This window comes from Coffea arabica, chromosome 10e, assembly GCF_036785885.1.
Source record: "Coffea arabica cultivar ET-39 chromosome 10e, Coffea Arabica ET-39 HiFi, whole genome shotgun sequence".
Lineage (NCBI taxonomy): Eukaryota > Viridiplantae > Streptophyta > Magnoliopsida > Gentianales > Rubiaceae > Coffea > Coffea arabica.
In genome coordinates, this window is record NC_092328.1 from 7,013,296 (window position 1) to 7,031,706 (window position 18,411).

Consider the following 18,411-nt stretch of genomic DNA (forward strand, 5'->3'; position numbering starts at 1 on the left):
CAGAGAAGATCAATGAAATTATTAGAAACCTCAGGGGAGAGGTTTCTGAAATTATCTCCGGACCTTATTATACAAAAAAATTGTACAAGTCCTTCGCTCAAACTGCTAGGAAGACCACCTCCAAACAAAAAAAAAAAAAAAAAAGCGAGGAAGACCAGGGACTTCAGATTATCTACTCAGATTGAAGACATTCACGTTTGAGCTTGTTGTTTCAGAAATGCTCATTGTAACAAAAAAAAAAAAAAAACCTCATTTTGTCTGGCCACCAATGAAAATTTAATCAAGTGGAAGTAATTTGATAAGTAATTATGATTTTGGCATACATCATAAGGAGAAATGGATTAATTCTCGGTGTCAAGAGTACGCTTTTTGTTCGGTGTGCTTGAGACTTTGCTCGTTAAGTGTAAAGTTCGTGTATTGATATCAACACTTCGCTCAGTCACTGTTGAGGATAACCCATGTTGCAGAACAACCACGTGCACACAGACTGAGATCAGAGCCAAAGGCAGTAGCAATAGTGCCAGGCTAATAGTACTTGTTTAGTGCTAGTCCCCAGGCCCTGTTTGTTTCAAAAGAGAGACAAGAATGACATATGAAGCTGGATGACATGCCCTCTGTGGCTCTCTCCCGGCTTTTTGAATCAAGAAAGGATATATAGCTGGCGGCGATGACCATTACCAAACTTTCCCCCACAATGTTTTTCGATCATGGCAACAAGTACTTCCGCATGTAGCTGCCCCCAGGTAAGGAAAGGCTGTATCTGGTGGGGGTTTTGGTACGGCAAAAAATTTAAAATTAGCAGCTAAGATCCAGTCGGGTTTATGTTATCTGATTAAAGCCGTAAATTATACTGAGTTTGTTTGAATAAGAGTTTATTTGGATGATTTATTTGAGATATTTACTGTAACACTTTTTGTGATGTGATGTGTGTGAGATAAAAAGGTGATTGGGAAGATAAAAAGGTGATTGGAATTTGTGAGGCAAAAATTTTTTTCCCAAATTCTCTCTATCCAAACAAACTCACTTTGATTGCAAATGCACAGTTTCTACAATTTAGATTGAGACACATCTTTGGAGGTGTATACAGGGTACTCATTTCACATTATGATTGATTTTTTGAAGGAAAAATAGGTGTATGGCTTCATCATGGCCAAGAGTCTAACTGTTCAAACCCAATCTCAAAAAAGAACGAGTGACAGAGGCAGTGAGAGAGCACAATGAGCGTCACATAAGTTCAAGTTTTCGATTTATGAAGATGCAATAAAGACAGAATTTTTGTTTTGTTGGTCCTTTCTGTAGGTCCAAATAAAACTTGGCAAATTTCTTTTATAAATTTCTAAACTAGATTTTTAATTTTTTTTATGCAAAAATAATGAAGTTGTGAATTTTCTTTTATTATTGCGGCAATTTTGGTGCAAATTATCCCCTACCATCCTTTGCAGATATGCAAGTATTAGTGATTTTTTTAAATCAATCTATCAAGTTTATTTGAATTTTTTAATCACCTAACACGAGATTCTAACTCCCAATGTAAATTCTCCGATATTTGATGATTGCATCGAGTCTCAACTTTTCCAGAATTGAGCATTATTAGATCTAGAGGTAATATCGAGTCAAATCGAATCTGAGTATTACCATACTCAAACTCGAACTTGATGCTCTATTTATATGCTCGAGCAAGATGAATATTCCAAGTTGAGATTGAGCTTTGACTCGTTATAGTTCGAAAGATTTTCAAATTATACTAGACTCGAGAATTCAAATTTAATAAAGAGTTATGAAATATATGATAGCTAAATATCATAAAAAATAAATCTAAATTAGCAATTTGGGAAATAATAATATAAGAATTAGACATTTAATGAAAAACTCAATAGAGCTCGTTGAGCCGTGGAATCTGCAAAATCTGTCCTCAAATTTGATCAATACCAAATTCGAGTCGAACAATTGACCTAACTGCTTGTGAGTTCTAGTCAAGTTGCTTCATTAAGTTTCACTCATAATTGGACCTCTTTCATAGGTGGCTCTCCTAACATGAATGGGTAAAAAACTTGGGGTACTCCTAAACTATCGCCATTGCTACTTTTGGTTATTTATCTAAATTTTGTTTTCGATTGATGTTCGAACAATTAAAATTGCATACTTTAAGGGCCTCTGATGACTTTAGACTTAAATATAGTTGGATTTAAAGGACATTTTTGTCCATTCATAATTGAAGCATTGAGACCAGTATAAGAAACCCTAAAAGAGGTAACTCTTCAAATTTTCAAGCACACCAATAGATTTTTCTTCATAAATCATTTAAAAATTGAGTTTTATCCAAAGAATTTTGATAGTGAAACTTTTAAATGATTGAAAAAAGCACCACATGCAAGGCATGGTACAAGGATTTTTTCTTATGAACGGACACAAATGCCCTTTAAATCAGGTCAAATTATACTTAAAGTCATAAAAAAATCCTTAAAATATACCGTTTTAATTGTTTAAGGGGCAATTAAAAATAAAATTTAGATAAAAGAGTCAAAAGTGGATAACGGCAATAATTTAGTGGCTGCCCACGTTTTTTACTCTTTTACTGTTCGCAGAACGCGAATTTGAGACCTTAACATAGCTTTAATAAGTTGATTCATTGAATATTCATTTTTTGGACTGATAAATTGATCAGGCCCATATCATTCATGAGATGACACGATAAGGAGCCGAAGGGCCAACGAGAAGGGGGACCCTACAAAACTCTGAATACGCCCGGGATACCCGCGCTACAAACGGTTGTGGGGTGGGGTGTCCTGTGGGTTTTCCAGTGAATTTATTTTTATTATTTTTTAGGACTGTCTATCAAAGCAAGCTCTGTTGAAAGAGAGATTGGACGTTTCCAACGCAGACCAACAGGTACTTCTACAACTTATGTAGCCCCAGCCTCACTTATGCCCACATTCACTTGTCACTCACTGCCTCTCTGACAAAACACTATTCCAATCTTTCTCTCCGTATTGTGCCTCAGTTACTGCTAATTCTAATCTCAGGCAGAGTGTGTAAAGATTAATAAATATATAGAAAGTTAATCTTATGTGTGTTGACAAAGACACTTATCTAAAATTTAGATTCTAAATTCAGGTGTATGTAGTGTCAATATATTAAAAATTAATCTAAATATAAATGTGCATATGTTTATTATACAATCGTAAAATATATCACATGTTTAGCATTTTTCAATTTTAATCTTCAGCATATAATAATTATCATCCATGCAATTGTGATAATATATAAACCATCAGTGTATATAAGATTAGTTCAAATATAAATATGTACAAAATTTATTATACGATGGTAAAATCTATCACATTATTTAGCATTTTTCAAGTTTTAATCTTTAATATATTGAGTGTGTTTGGATTGTAAGTTATTTGAAATATTTTTACTGTAGCACTTTTTGTGATGTAATGTATGTGAGATAAAAAGGTAATTGGGAAGATAAAAAGGTGTATTGGAAATTGTAATGGTGATGTCAGCAAATATATTTGGCCAAATAATTGGCTGTCCAAACACACTCAAAAATGTCATTCATGCAACTGTGATAGTGTATAGAACATTAATTCCTGATCATAACAAATTTAACAGCATTTACCTTTGGTGCTATATGTTTCTACCGTCATCACAGCTGATGCAAGTAATGCCTAAAACCTAGATAAAATTTTTTTTTTCAGGGAAATTGAATTTGCCAAGATTAGATTTTATTTTCAGTAGCAATTTCCATTAAAATGATAAATTACTCTTTTAAAGTCCATTCGAAAACAGCAAGTTTGTCATTTTGTCTAAAAAAAGTTGTTGAATCGAAAAATATCGGCAATCAATAACAAAACGAACCTCCAAAGCTCAAATTATAAACAAGTCCCATGAAAAACAACGTGCGCAGCAGCAGCAGTCTCATTTCATTCCCAAATTTGATTGATTTGACGAGACACTAAACCCACCAAATTCCATCTCCAGCACCAAAACAGAACAGCTGACGATCTTTTCATGCAAAAAAAAAAAAAAAGAGAAAGAACTAATTGAAAGGAAGCAAGAACTAAAAAGAGAATAAGTGTTTGGAAAGAGCATTACATCTAACAGGAACCAAGTTTTAGGTTCTTTAGAATACATTTGAAACTGGATACTTCTTTGTAAACTCCGCAATACAAATACCCAAAGTGAACAAAAGCCTTCCGCACCACCGCTCTCATTTATTTTAAGTATCTAACAAACAACATTCCAAAAAGTTGACGAATCTGATAGTACAAATCTAGCTGACTAAGCATCTGCCTGCACATATTTTCCCCAGAGTCCATATTCAGATTGGCAAATCAAACTAGCGTCTGGTGTGGTCTGCCGGCCTCCAGTTTTTTTTTTTGGAGGAAAATCAAACCCTACGGCCGGCTACTTCTGGTTCCTGGGGAGAATTTCCAACAAAGACAGGCAGGAAATCGCGTTGCTGTTAATTTGCATGTGCATGCAGCAGCAACGAAGTTAGTAGGTGGAAGCTGAAAATAAAACAGTACGTAGTTTCTTATCGTGACAGAAAGGCACAGCCAAACAAATTACTTACCTAATTTGCGTCCACAAAATGCCACTTCATTAGCAATAATCTATTTGATTGCAATCATTATCACCTTTTACTAGTCAAGATAATAAAAGAGGGTTAGTCGTTAAACACATTTTTTTTTTTATCTCATGGGAACGCAATGAACCACCACCGTGGAAGATTATTGGCGATACCTCCAAAAAGTCTTTTGCTGCAGCCATGCAAGAATATTCAAATGTTTATCACAGAATAAAGTGGAACCCTTTTTTTATTTTTATTTTTTAATCCACTGTAATTTTTGGTCAACTCGATTCAGTTAGATAATAAAACCTACCTAGTAGTAACCTTTTTATTTAGATATAGTTTAATTTTTGTCTCATGCCGCCCCTTAAATAATGATGGTTTAAGCGACGTGGCAAGCAGTCATAACAGCAAGAATCCAAGGAAATCTGTGATGCTGTATTGAGGATCAATAATACTAGTCTATAGGTTAAGAGGAGCTACGTGGATTATCATGGTTCATATGATTATCTTCTGCCACTAATGATACAGCAGTAATTGACGATAATCCTCCTTCCAGCTGCCAAGCATTATTATTACTACGTACGTATCAAAGCTAAAGCGAGGACAACTGTCATTCGCTTTAAGATAATGTAGTAATAATATATTATTATGCCCCTTCAATTTGGTGACACAGTAATTAAGAAAGTTACAGAATCATATAAGTCAGTCAAAAAAGTAGCCTAAGGAAGGAAGATTTGTTAATCACATCAGGTCTTGACAGGAAAGTTTATCGTTTGTGGAAAAAATTGGCTCCAAAAGTAAGAATTAAAATGTTTTATCTCCCTGTTTGTTACAGTTAGGACCAGTAATTTGAAGACATTCACCATCAATTTGTTGCTGCCCCCTTAGTCAACAGAAAATTGAGCGGTCAGTCCTCGTGGTATAGAATCACATTATTGAAATCTATGTTGTGCATTGTATCTATCTATCTCCTGCAGTTCGTTCCCTCTTCTTCTTTTTTCTTGACAAAATTCATGTTTATCTTCTTCTTCTTCAGCTATGTTACATAAGAGCAAAGAATTATTATCTTATTTGGAACTGAGGTTATTAATTCTAATTAATTTTTTATATATCGACAGTGCATAATTACTGAACATAAATGCATGTTATATACACACGAAAAATCAAAATTCAAATTCAAATTAAAATTAAATGACACGCAATCAATCGTGCATTATATATATATACACACACACACACAAACACAAAGATTAACCTGATTATCAATGCATCGACCTCTGTAGATGTTGAGTGACGTGAGGCACCCACAATTTGACTTTCTCGGGAGCAGGTCATGGCAAGAGATCGGATCCTCAAAATGACCACAAATGATCCTATCCTCTCATCCCAGAGAAATTCGTGGTTTGGATGGATGAACTGAATCCCGAGTATCCTTTTCCCAATCAATATTAAATAAATATACGAATCTTTGTGAAATGAAGCAAAAGCTCAAGCAATGATCGTCGCTCACGTTCTTTTGGAACTGCATGAAAATCTTTATAAACTCAAGGCAACCAATTGGGCATGCAGTGTACTGAATGAAACAACAACAACGATTACGAAGCAATTGAATCAGATTAGATTAGATTATATTATATTATTACTACTAATCCGTAATGCTCCACTTAAACTTTTTGATAATCTGTTCGCCATCCAACTCAACACTCGGAAAGTGCGCAATTAAAACCAATTGGCCCTAATGACGGCCGATATCTCAACCACGAGAATCTTAATAAGTAGTGTTGTATGATTTAAATATACAAATTGAGTCATATTTTAAGTACATATAGACACTTAGTCCGACAAAGAATTGTCTGGCTTTTCCCCCAATTCCAAGTCATGGTAACAGCAGTGTAGATTATTTTTGGCCAATGGCTTTTAGATGTCAATTCTTGTACTAAGTTTGATGTGCCTCAAATTTTATTTTATTTACTATTTAAAAAATTATTATTTTTTTTTTAAAGAAAAATAATAATGTTGGTATGTCGCAAAGCAAGTTAAAGGGGATGGTAATCTACTTTTTTGTCCTTTTTCGGTTTTGTTACAATATTCTTTTGTTTAAAAAAATGTCAAATATCATAGCCTCAAATGGAATGTTTACACGTGAAATTGATGGACTGATGTTCAAAGATTATCTTGAAGGCGGTGCACCTGATTGGAATGTCAGTCCCCTGATGATTCGATATTCAATTTCACATCATAATATTTGATCCCCTTTTTTTTTTTTTGTTCACTCGGGATATGGTGTTGACACTTGACATCCTACTCCCATTGAATTTCCATTCGAAAAAGAAACAAGTTTCATTGATCCAATTAAGAAAACAGAAGGCTTTCATTGAGTCAAAAGTTGTTAGGTTCTACGTGACAGCGTTTGTCTTGATCCTTACATTTTTCTCTCCATCCGGCATTTGTAATCTCAAGTTAAAGCATCAAAACTGGTGTCAGTCAAGTCAAGTGGTTCCAAAATTGGAAGCTGCAAAAACTCAACCTCTGTTTCCAGCATCAATAATATTAGGTTTGTTTGGATTGTAAGTTATTTGAGATATTTTTACTGTAGCACTTTTTATGATGTGATGTATGTGAGATAAAAAGGTAATTGGAAAGGTAAAAAGGTGTATTGAAAATTGTAATGATGATGTAAGCAAATATATTTGGGGAAATAAAGGCCAATCCAAACAAACCCATTATTACTACTACGTACCAGGTATAGGGGTGCAATGGTATCACTAGTCACTACCGAGAGCTGTATACTGCTGCTACCATCTACTGGAATTGCATGGTGATAACTAAGAAAAATCCCTTTTGTTTTGTTTTGTTTTGTTTTTATGAGAGATTAAAAAAAAATAATGGGCAATAAAAGAGTGTAAAGAATGAAATCATAGATTCTGCAACCGCCTTATTAATCAATATCCTACCAACTAAGTAATACTATAAAGCAAGTCGATCTTTAGTGTACTGGGTAAACAATTATTGGAAGCCCCTTTCTAAGGTTGATAATGGCGATGACTTATGCAGCATGGTTTATTGGTTGATTGTTCAGCCTAGCCTGCATCCACTCCCAAAGCCCCACGAGGCCATGAATGATGATCAGACTTGTTGAGAGGGTATCCTAGTATATATACATGTAACATGGGCAAAAGAGCAGTAGTAGGCGTTAGAAACTAACTGTTAATGAATGAATGCTGCATGGAAAGTTATACTATAATTTATTAGTAGTCATCTGCGTCATATCATACGCTAACAGTAGCAGATAGAAATACTGCGCATCCAGCCCAATGGCAAAAGGCAGAGTGTTGGAGGGGGACGCATGGTCTGAGAGCAGAGAAATCTGAGATTGGTTAGAGGGGTTTTAAAAGGAGGGACCCAAGTGAAGGGTGTCGTATGGTTCAGGGCGCGCGAAAACAGCGCGGGAGCTGTTTCCCGATGCGCAGAACATAGACACATCAGTACCCTCATTCATCCTCCTCCTCCTCCTCCTCACGCTCAATACTCACTCACTGTCCTTTTAACTCTGTGATCAGTCACCACCACCGCTCTTGCGAGCGAGTCTTATCTTTCTGTTTCTCTCTCTCTCTCTGTCACACGCACACACACACAGATTTGTGTGAACCAGTTTCATTTTACGCCCCTGAACTTGTATCACATTTTTATTTCGCACTCTATATTTTAGATAATTTATGTTCCGACTTCTTAGATTTAACTGATAATACCGTCAATTGTTAGCAAACTTATCGGAATAGAGGGCCGTACAAATAAATGATAATAATTTATTAAAAGTGATCAGAATGAGCAAAAGGATCACAAAATGATGAATTGTGATATATGTAGAGCACACGTTTAGAGGTGCAAAGTGATCTTATTCCTGTGCGTATATTTTTTTTTTATCCAAAGAAGACTCCAAAATTTGACGTAGAGAAGAGGGAAAGGGAAATGTTTGAGGGTCCAACGAGAAGCCTCTCACCACTTGACTAATGTCTCTATAAATCTACGCATAGACGTGCTGCTTCCCTCAATTGTAAAATACAAATCTACGCATGCCCGTAATTCTATTGACAACAGAGTTCACGTGAAATCTTTTTTTCCCCCCTTTTCAAGAAGATTTCAAGCTTTACATGAAAAAGAAAAGTTTGATACATCAAACCAAAAACATCATGATCATTTGATTAATGTCTCTGTCAATTGAATTGAGTGCTCAAATGTGAAAATTATAAATTAAACTAAAAAAAAATAAAATTTGGTGGGCTTATCAATAAAAGTACGTAACTTTTATTAATCCAATAGGACACATGAACATTTATTTTTTTTTTAAAAAAAAAAAAACTGAAAGCATATATATAACTTTAATTAATATCCAATAGGAGTTGTGAAAATTAAAAACTTTTGATCCAAGCCAGTTGGTGCTAGTGCGGAGGAGGTCCGGCAGGCAAGGATGCCATGTAGCCATGTGAGAGTAGGGTCAGCGGAACCAGGGTACAAGAGACACGGATGAGACTGTGCCTGGACAAGGTAAAATGGGGTCCTATCATACCAGCAGATGGTGGGAGTCTATCAATGGATGTGATTTGTAGGTCCTTCCCATGTCTCTCTCAGGAGTCCATGGGACCCTGGCAAATTGCAAAGGTGTCAAATGATTGTTGATAACAATATAACATAATATGCTCCGTGTGGGGAACTCAGGCTGGAGACCCAACTCCGTCCATCTCCCCATTTCCCATACTGTTTTTAGTTAAATCCTTAATAATATCTTGGCTTTTTGGAGCTGCTTAATCACTCATCACATTTGTCCCAATACTATATTTTGCAGCCTCCAAACGCCATGAGATCATGATTGTAAAAATACTAGCTGTTAGCAATTAAGAAGGCAGTAAGTGTTAATTGATTCGCTGTGAAGCTCTCTTACTTGATCACAGTAGTTCAGCCTTTAAGGGGACTGATTAGATGGATAGCTTCTTCGGTCCGTTTATTTTTAAACCACGTCTTTGGACCACCTAAACCCGAGCAGAATCTTCAGATAATCGGACCGCAAGCGTCTAATCTTGCTCGCTCATTTGTGTACTGTCACTGGATACTAAGATGGTCGACAACCAAACGCTGCTGTTCACGCCTTCGAAGCATATGACTTGTACCAAACACTATGGTGTAATTATTGAACGACACTACTGTGCAGCTAGTTTCTTGAATTTTCGAGCTAAGTTTTTAAGTGGTGCACCCTCGCATTATTATATCCACGATTTGACCAAACGCTCGGAAGAAAGCGTAGTCTAGAGATTACATTACACACCCTTCTTACATTAATCACGAATAAACTAAACCACCCCATCTTTGACCTGTTCTAATGAAGTCATATTGTGGATTATAAGGTTTCGGGTCAGTTTGGTAATCCTTCATCTGACCTGAACTGGCTAGAATGTTGACCCTTACCTCCCCATACAGTCCAACTAGTATTTTTTCTATACAGCAGAAAATTTTGTTAAGCCTCATGCATGGATCAAGTATTAGGTGGAGACTACAATTAGACATATGATTAATGAGAAGTTCAGCAGCAAATTCTGGGCCTGAGCTTTGTGGCCCTAGCCCCATGTTTGTAATGAATTCTTGCAAATGTTGAAAGCATCAACCATCCATCGCTTTCAACTTTCAAGACAAGTTCAGGATAGTTATGTCTCCATCATAGAGAAATACTACTGCACTTCTTGGCCCAACAGCCGCCCATAATCATTATATAGGAGAACGGGTTACATGGATTGGAGGACACTGCCAATATCTTTATCCAAGGTTTCCTTTCGGTTTTGTACTGGGCCAGGTCCAGGGTCGGAACAATACCTCCCTGCAACAAAATAATTAAGCTGAAGGTATAGCCAATGTATTAGCTTAACCTGTCAATACCATTTACTATTAACTAACAGAAATTCCGCAGTTAGCACTTAATGAGGTGGCTTCTGCTGTTCCTGGTACTTTGAGAGCCATGAAAACATATTGCAGTGTTGAGGATGGATTCAAGATTTAGTCTCTTAAAATTATGCTTGATTAGGCAGGAGATGTTCTTCTTTACAACAGGCAAGCCACTCCGGCAAAATGTGACCCCCAGATCCTTGCCTAGTCTACTTGATATTCTCGACGAGAACTAGCTAAGTAATTTTGATGGAATGAAACTGCGATCGTGCTAAAAAAGAAAGAGGAAAAGATAGATCTTTTCTCATTTATTTGACTGTAAAAAGTAGGAACAGAAGCAACATGTCAAACCTTTGCAAAAGGAACATTTACAACCATTTACAGACAGCAAGACCACCACCACATTTTTGTACTTTACACCACAGTATTACAGTATTACAAATACAGGCAGTCGTTATCTTAATTGTCTGAATTAGTAAACTATAGGTCTATGGATATTATCAGCGGTTCCTCGCCCTTGTCAACAGCAAATGTCTTGATGACTTTTCCTTTGGTGCTGAAAATTTCCACTTGATATGATCCCTGAAATCCTCTGAAGGAGAATTGTCCCTGTTCATCAATATGGCCGTGAGCATGGGACAACCACTCCTCCTTAAGGGCAAGATATCTCCGACCCGCTTCATTTAGGTCACCTTCTGCATTCACTAGATGAGAGTTTTCCCTGCTCGTGAACAGTTCCCAGAATCCCCACAACATAACACCATCTACTGCTGGATGAGCAAAAGCTTCCCGAAGCATTACTTCCAAATCGTCGGCCCTAATGTGCTCGTTGTCCGAAGACACATCAAGTTCCGTGAACCAGATTGGAAGCCCAAGAATACCTAAATCATTAAGTGCAGAGCAGACAACAGGTCCCACTGGACTATCTATATGCCCCTGAATACCTATTCCTCCAACAGGTGCACCCTGCTCCTGGAGGTCAAGTATGTGCTCTATGTACTTTTCTGGCGATGACCGGGTGTCGCAACCATCCTCGACATGGTAATCATTCACAAACAGGATAGCAGATGGGTCTAGTTGGTTTGCAGTCTTGAACATGTCTGCCCGGATATCTTTGCCCAACCGGTCTTGATAGAATGAGCCATGCATCATCTCATTGTTCACATCATAGTGTCGGAATTTACCCTTGTAGCGTGTAAGAAGCCCTGTAAGACGGTTTTGAACGGCAGTCTTCAAGTCACTTTGACTCAAATTGCGTATCCATTGCTGAACTGTGTTCTCAACCTCCCAGAAGATGCAATGCCCACGGACTTGAATGTTGTGGCTGGTGCAGAGGTTCAAGAGTTCATCGGCATCCTTATAATTAAAGTTTCCTTGCTGTGCTTCCGTCCAATACCACTTCAGTTCATTTCCAAAGACTGCCCAATTAAAATGCTTCACAAAGAAATCAACAAAGTCTTCATTGTCCATATTTGTTCTCATCAAACATGATCCGAAGGGAAAGCTGTTTTGAGTTTGTTTTACTCTGATTAAGGTACCAAGCAAGCTGCCAGAATCTGATCCTGATAATTTCAAGATGATGTCATGCTTTCGTATCTGCATTTTAGCAAAAGATTTAGTTGGTAGTCTTAAAGGGATCTGATAATAACAGATTCACCAAATTCAACATAACCATTGGTATTTTAATGCAGTAAGGTAAAGCGTAAAGCAAATTAAAGATGTGAGACAACACGATGTCAGAACAATAACCAAGTATCTTTTGCTTGTGTTAGTGGGACCCAATAATTTTGGCCAAACGATTCATTGAATATATGACAAAAATTCAGTAAAATCAATTGCAAGGGCATTGCTCATAAGAAGAAAGCTATATCTCAGAAAGCTTGTAAAATGCATTTTAAGGAAAGAACATGTGGAGATTTGTCTGATTAGACGAGTAGTGATCACCATGTGGCTACTATACATGTACAAAATAAAGAAAAGCAGAAGAAATATATACCTTATCTGTTTGTCTCCTCAAGGATCTAAACCTGGCATGCCTGTCAACTGGAAATATTTGCAGTCCAGCAACCATGAAGTCAATGCCTGAAGCAGGACCCTGAACATAAACCATCACCTTAGCAGGTTTTTTTTCAATTCTAAATGACCCACCAATTTCATGCCATCTATCATCACGAATCTCAACTTGTCCGCCGTTAACCCATTGGTCATCCACACCAAGAGCAACGTTCACACTCTGGGGGCTAGTAGGGCCGGGAGCAATTCGAATCCACCCGGATACTTGATATGTCACGTAGAGTTTTACTTTGTCAGTAATCATCTGAGCAGGACCCATCCATGTTTGGGTTCGTTTTGTCACAAGGATGTAGCGACCACTTGGTGGCTGATGAGCTCCTAGAGAATCTCTAGCCATGGGAGGAATTATATGTGGTGAGCCAGTTCCAACGCTAAGAGTGCAGTTGCCAAGTGGAAACCACCCATTTGTGCCATCATTAAGGTCACTGTTGGCAATGATATTAACACCGAAAACTACATCCTGAAAACATTAATGAAATTAGCATGCAAAACATAACACAATTGAGAAGGCATGCAGAAGATTTCTTCTTGACCAACAAAATTCAATAAAAAGGATGTAAAATATGAAATAATTTTGCATCATGGATGTGAACTCAAAACACCACATCACAGGACCTATTCAACCAACCTCGATTACTGGAGGAGGTGAAGGAGGTACTTTAGCAGCATGTTTTACCACCAAGCTATTAAGAAGTATATCAGTGCCCGGAGGTGGACCTTCTAAGTAAATCACTACTCTCGATGGCGAACCGTTAAGAAGAAATTTTCCTTGCATCTGCACCCATTCCTTGTCTGTTGCCTTCACTCTGCAGGTGATTCATTTAGCATATTTTTCAGATAATATCCATACATGATATCTTTTCTGATGAATACTACAAGTCTACTAAAAATGTTCAAGCATATAGTATTTTGACCAATGGATCAACTAATGGACACAACCAAGAACATTAGGCCACGTGAAGGATAATGCCCTTCAGATCAATTCATTGTATCACTATGAGACCTAAAATAACATATCCAGGAAGACGAAGTTCCATTCTATAAAAACTATTGACGTAATTGATGCTCATCTCGTTGCTTTGTCAAGCATACTGTATGTGCAGCAACACATTTTTAAATATGATCAGTCAAAATACTCAATTAAAGTTTTCAGTAGTAATATGTCCATTGCAGCAGTATCTTTTAAGTACACTAGTAAGACATCCCGCCTCACTGGGTGTTTTAACATGATACGGTGTATAACCCATATAGCTGCAAAATAAAAATAAGAAGGGAAAACTTCTTTTTAAGGATTGATCCTCACAAAAGGATAATCTTCTCCCAGAAAGCACATCTTCAACAAAGATCACTAGCTTTTAAAGATAAACTTCAGCTGATTATTTGCTAATTATAATGACATCCTCTGCTCCACTTTACCATGGAACAAAAGAAATCAGATATGGCAAGCACATACTTACTTTGCAATGCCTATGTACTGCTCGCGCATGTCTGCAGCCTGAACCCACAATGTCGCCTGAACGTCTGCATTGGTTACATTGTTACCATAGATGCGAACTACCGAACTAACCTCATAAGCAAGCTTCCGGTTTACTTTCCCTGTTATCTCCTGCTGAATGCCATTCCAGCTCTGAGTACGTTCTGTAGCAGCTGCAAACAATTTCCCGGATTGTGGAACAATTTTGCCATCTGCCATTGAGTCATGCAAAACAACCTTGCAGCCTCTACCAGACCAACCATTAAGACCATCATCAAACTTCCAATTTGTTATGATGTTCTCTTCTTCAAACAATGGAGATCCTTTGCTCTGGCTCTGTCAAGTAACAAGTCCTTGTCAGTAACTTGAGCTGATTGCAGAAGAAATGGACACATTTACTATCCTTAACACACAAATACAACTGTCCTTCACCCCATCATACTAATCATTTATCCTACTATTGGCTAGTTCTCAATTAAATGCAAAATTCCTAGAAGAAGTGTCGTGGGAGAATCAGATACACTTACATTACACCAACTGGAGCTAGAACAAGAGACTACTACTGATTCTATAAGCAGGTTCACACCGGGTGAAGGCCCTTCCAGATAAAATATCACCCTATCAGGCATTGTCGACAGCAAGAATGTGCCTTCTAAATTCTCCCAGCAATCTTTCGAAACAGACCTTCTGCACAAGGACACTGTCATCAGAGCAATGGCTCTAAAAATAAAACAGGGCAAGTAATCTATGAGAAGGAGAAATGTGTTGCCTTCCAATGAACAAGTAGCTAGTATCCATGTTCCTGTATTCCAGTTTTAATGTTGCTAGGACATCAGCATATCCCTGAAGAGCACCTGATACACCAACACGTGCAGACACCATATATGTGGAACCAGTAGAGACTCGGCTTGTGATATCTTGCTCCAAGCCTTGCCAAGGTTCCTTCCGGTTTGTAATGACAGCATAAGTGCCAGGTTTGGGCGAGTTTCCTTCAATGGTACTTGAGTAAGCTGAGATCACATAGGCCTCACAACAATTCGGATGCCATGAATGAAGCCCTCTAGAGAAGTCGTGGTTATCGATGATATTAATATCAGAACTGTTCCTCATAGTTCTCACATTTTCCGCCAAATTCTGCAGTCAGAAATTCATAATGTATATATTAGGATGTATTTATGCAAGCTAATACATAAAACTTAACAGATAAAAACGTTCCATCACAATTCACTGTCATATGATCTCACAAAAGAAGGAAAATGAAAGGGTAACTTTCTTAACATACAACTTTGTTTGACTACACAAGTACAGGGTGTTACATCCAGATGATTATTAACCACCAAGGCAGCAGCTCCTTTTGCATCCAAATGCATAATGCCTCTTGGAGCAAAACAAGGTGGCCATGTATACCACAAATAATTTAGAATAAATGAATGTTCAGGGAATGTTCCTTACCTACCTGGTACCCCTGATAGTTCTTGGAGTCATTGACAACATTAGCTCAAAACTAGCACTCTGTAGTTATTCAATTCTTGCACGACTTATCAAAACAAATATGATGCATTGTCACGGATATCATTGACAACATTAGCTCAAAAATGGCACTCTGTAGCCATTCACTCAAAATTAGCAGCTGACGTTCTTATAACAAATTGAGTTATTAGTCAGCATAATACTCAACAATTCAGTTCTCAACTGTACAACAACTCTCTGGCCACCAGCTCCAGCGCCCCAGCCACCAAGCTCTCCAAAATCCACCAAATAAGTAAGGGGAATTAAGGGGAAAAGAAAGATAATACTACTGCACAAAGTTTGTTTATTAAGAATATGAGTTAATCATATATACACTAACAGTACAAACACTATTGTGGTTAGATCCACGATACATAAACAAAATTTGGATTGATGTACAACATAAGAATGTGACTTTCTTTGTGTGTCAAAGGGAGACTCATCAATTGATCCAAGTCTGAGAATTAGGAGCTACTAACAAACAACAATTAATTTAACAATTAATAATGCCCATCGGTCCAGAGCGATCCTTCAAAATTAAAATGAGCTCGCCAGAAAATTTAATAAACGAAGGAACAAGAGAAAAGCTTTAAGATAAGCAATGCATACCTCAGATAGGCTTTAAAATAATCAATGCATACCTCAGATTGGAACGCATTATTGGCATTGCCCTCTGATGGGTTCTCCATGTCAACTTTCAAACTCTAAAACCCATTAAGCAAGATCACTACACCACACCAAAAATATCAGACAAAGACAGACTTCTAAGAAAAATTTCAGTACCTGCGAAGGACTGTTCTCAGAAAATTGCTTCGGAATTCGACGTTTGAAGCAGCAACACAGCCGCTTCATTATATACAGATAGATACAAACTACTGTATGTTCGGAAGTTTTATAAGTGAAGTCATCGGATATGGCGGGACCAACTAAACCTACCGACCAATCAAAAGTCTTCTGCCTTCTAACTGTTTGATATTTTGTCCCAATAATCTAGACAGCCTACATTGCAGGAACATTTGTTCTAGGACATTTTCTTTCTGCATTTTAAAAATGGGTTTCTCCTGTTCCTCTTGATTTTCCAGATTTTTTCATTAAATTGTGTACAATTTGGAGTTGGCGGGGGATTTCTTTGTCTTGCAGACTGGGTTGGCCAATTGCAATTTTGAATGCTTGAATTGAAATAGAAGATTACCGGCTTTAGGGATGCTGTGTTCAATAAGTAAATCATATCATCGATACCTTTCTTTGTCAACGGGTCTCTAAGTCTTTGATTACAAGTCAGATTTCATTCTTAACAACTTGCAGGTTAGGTGAAATCTGGCCTTTCTTTCGATGCGTGCTGTTTAGTCTGTTCCTTTAACTGATTATTTAGAGATTATTTAGAGCCCACATCTTTCAAGTTTTAGGTCTTAACTTTTTTTTTTTTTTAAATAACGATAACATTTATATAATTTAGTCTATCTTGAAATTCACACATCTTTCAAGTTTTAGGTCTAATTTTTTTAATAACAATAATATATATATAATATAATCTATTCTATTTTACAGGGAGGGGAGTCTAAAAAGATTGTGTAATGGATTAGCAAGTATACATATCTGACTAAATCAAAGGGATACTTTGATACCTCTTTTGGATTTTTTCACTATAAGTGGAGTTTGAACCCTCGATTCATAGTCCAAAGAGGGATTTAGTCCATTTTTTATGGCCACTAAACTTTGTTTTTTCAAGTTTTAGGTCTCATACCTGACGTTAAAATTCTACCAATCCATCTAACTCGCATATTTCATCAAAAATAATTAGTTTAAATTTTAAATATTTAACATTGAGTGCGTTTGGATGGGAGATTATTTGAAAATATTTACGGGAGCATTTTTTGTCATGTAATATATATAAGATTAAAATATAGTTATAAAAACAAAAATATTGATTGAAAAATATGTTTCTAGTACAAGTAAATAATTTTTTGTAAATAATATGATATCCAAACAGACCCAATATTGTTTATCTAAAGGATTAATAATACTTCTATCACCATCTAACGGTGAAATTTACTCGTGGATATGCAGTATTAATTAGTTTTGGCTGTTTTCATGGAGATTTTTTTGATTTCTTAATTACTAGTTTAACCTTGAAGTCTAATCTCATCCTTATTTCTTTGCCAGCATAATCGCTATGGTTGGTTATGACAAATTGAGCAATAAGACCTTTGCCATTGTCTTGATTTTAATTTGGAGAAAAAAATTGATTATTGCTTTAATGGAAGTGAAAGGGTTTGAACATAGTGTGGGTTATTTTCAGAAATTATTGAGGAAGATTCAAATTTTTGAAGTGGGTGTAGTTTTTAATGTTAATTCAGCTCAGTTTTCTGTTCAATTGAAATTTTTCTGAAGAAACTCTCAATGTACGCTAATACTACAATTTATAATAATACATACAAACCTCTTATAGAATATTGCATGCGATTGAATAGAGTATTATTTGAAATAATTATTATATCACTTTTTATCATACGATATATGTGAGATAAAAAGGTGAGTTCGAAAATATGTTTGAGATGCAAGGGAAATATTATTTAAAAAAATTTGTTCTTAGGAAGAAGCATGAGATTTCAGTTTATTCGATTTCCATTCATTTTTATATACACGGTTTAGAAACCAAAATGATTCTTCTCTACTCTTAGCTTTGAAATAGGCTTAGGTTCAACAGACTGAAAGGCACAACACTCAGTGAAATTGAATGGTTGGAACTTGAGTTTTGGGTACAAATTTGTTTACATTTTTACATGTTTTTATAGTGTATATATTTGTTACACAACTACCTACATTGCATGGTACAATCATT

At 36.6% G+C, this 18,411-nt stretch overlaps 1 protein-coding gene across 1 annotated transcript; it reads right to left on the minus strand.

The window, feature by feature from the left end:
• Window positions 1–10,785: 10,785 nt before the first annotated feature.
• Window positions 10,786–16,553, minus strand: LOC113712473 (endo-1,4-beta-xylanase 1). Its single transcript, XM_027235918.2, has 8 exons — window positions 16,353–16,553; window positions 16,211–16,273; window positions 14,830–15,194; window positions 14,588–14,747; window positions 14,044–14,396; window positions 13,215–13,392; window positions 12,510–13,046; window positions 10,786–12,109 (listed from the first exon to the last, which is right to left on the minus strand). Exons 1-8 carry the CDS (start codon window positions 16,419–16,421, stop codon window positions 10,994–10,996), a joined length of 2,841 nt encoding a protein of 946 aa, XP_027091719.1. The 5' UTR covers window positions 16,422–16,553; the 3' UTR covers window positions 10,786–10,993.
• Window positions 16,554–18,411: the final 1,858 nt, after the last annotated feature.

Excerpts from the sequence above, each read along its gene's own strand:
- LOC113712473 (XM_027235918.2), bottom strand. The coding sequence starts at position 16,421 with ATGAAGCGGCTGTGTTGCTGCTTCAAACGTCGAATTCCGAAGCAATTT. Across the intron at positions 13,047-13,214 it reads CACCTCCTCCAGTAATCGAG|GATGTAGTTTTCGGTGTTAA; the intron begins GTTGGTTGAATA and ends TAATGTTTTCAG. Across the intron at positions 12,110-12,509 it reads TGAGGAGACAAACAGATAAG|ATACGAAAGCATGACATCAT; the intron begins GTATATATTTCT and ends GCTAAAATGCAG.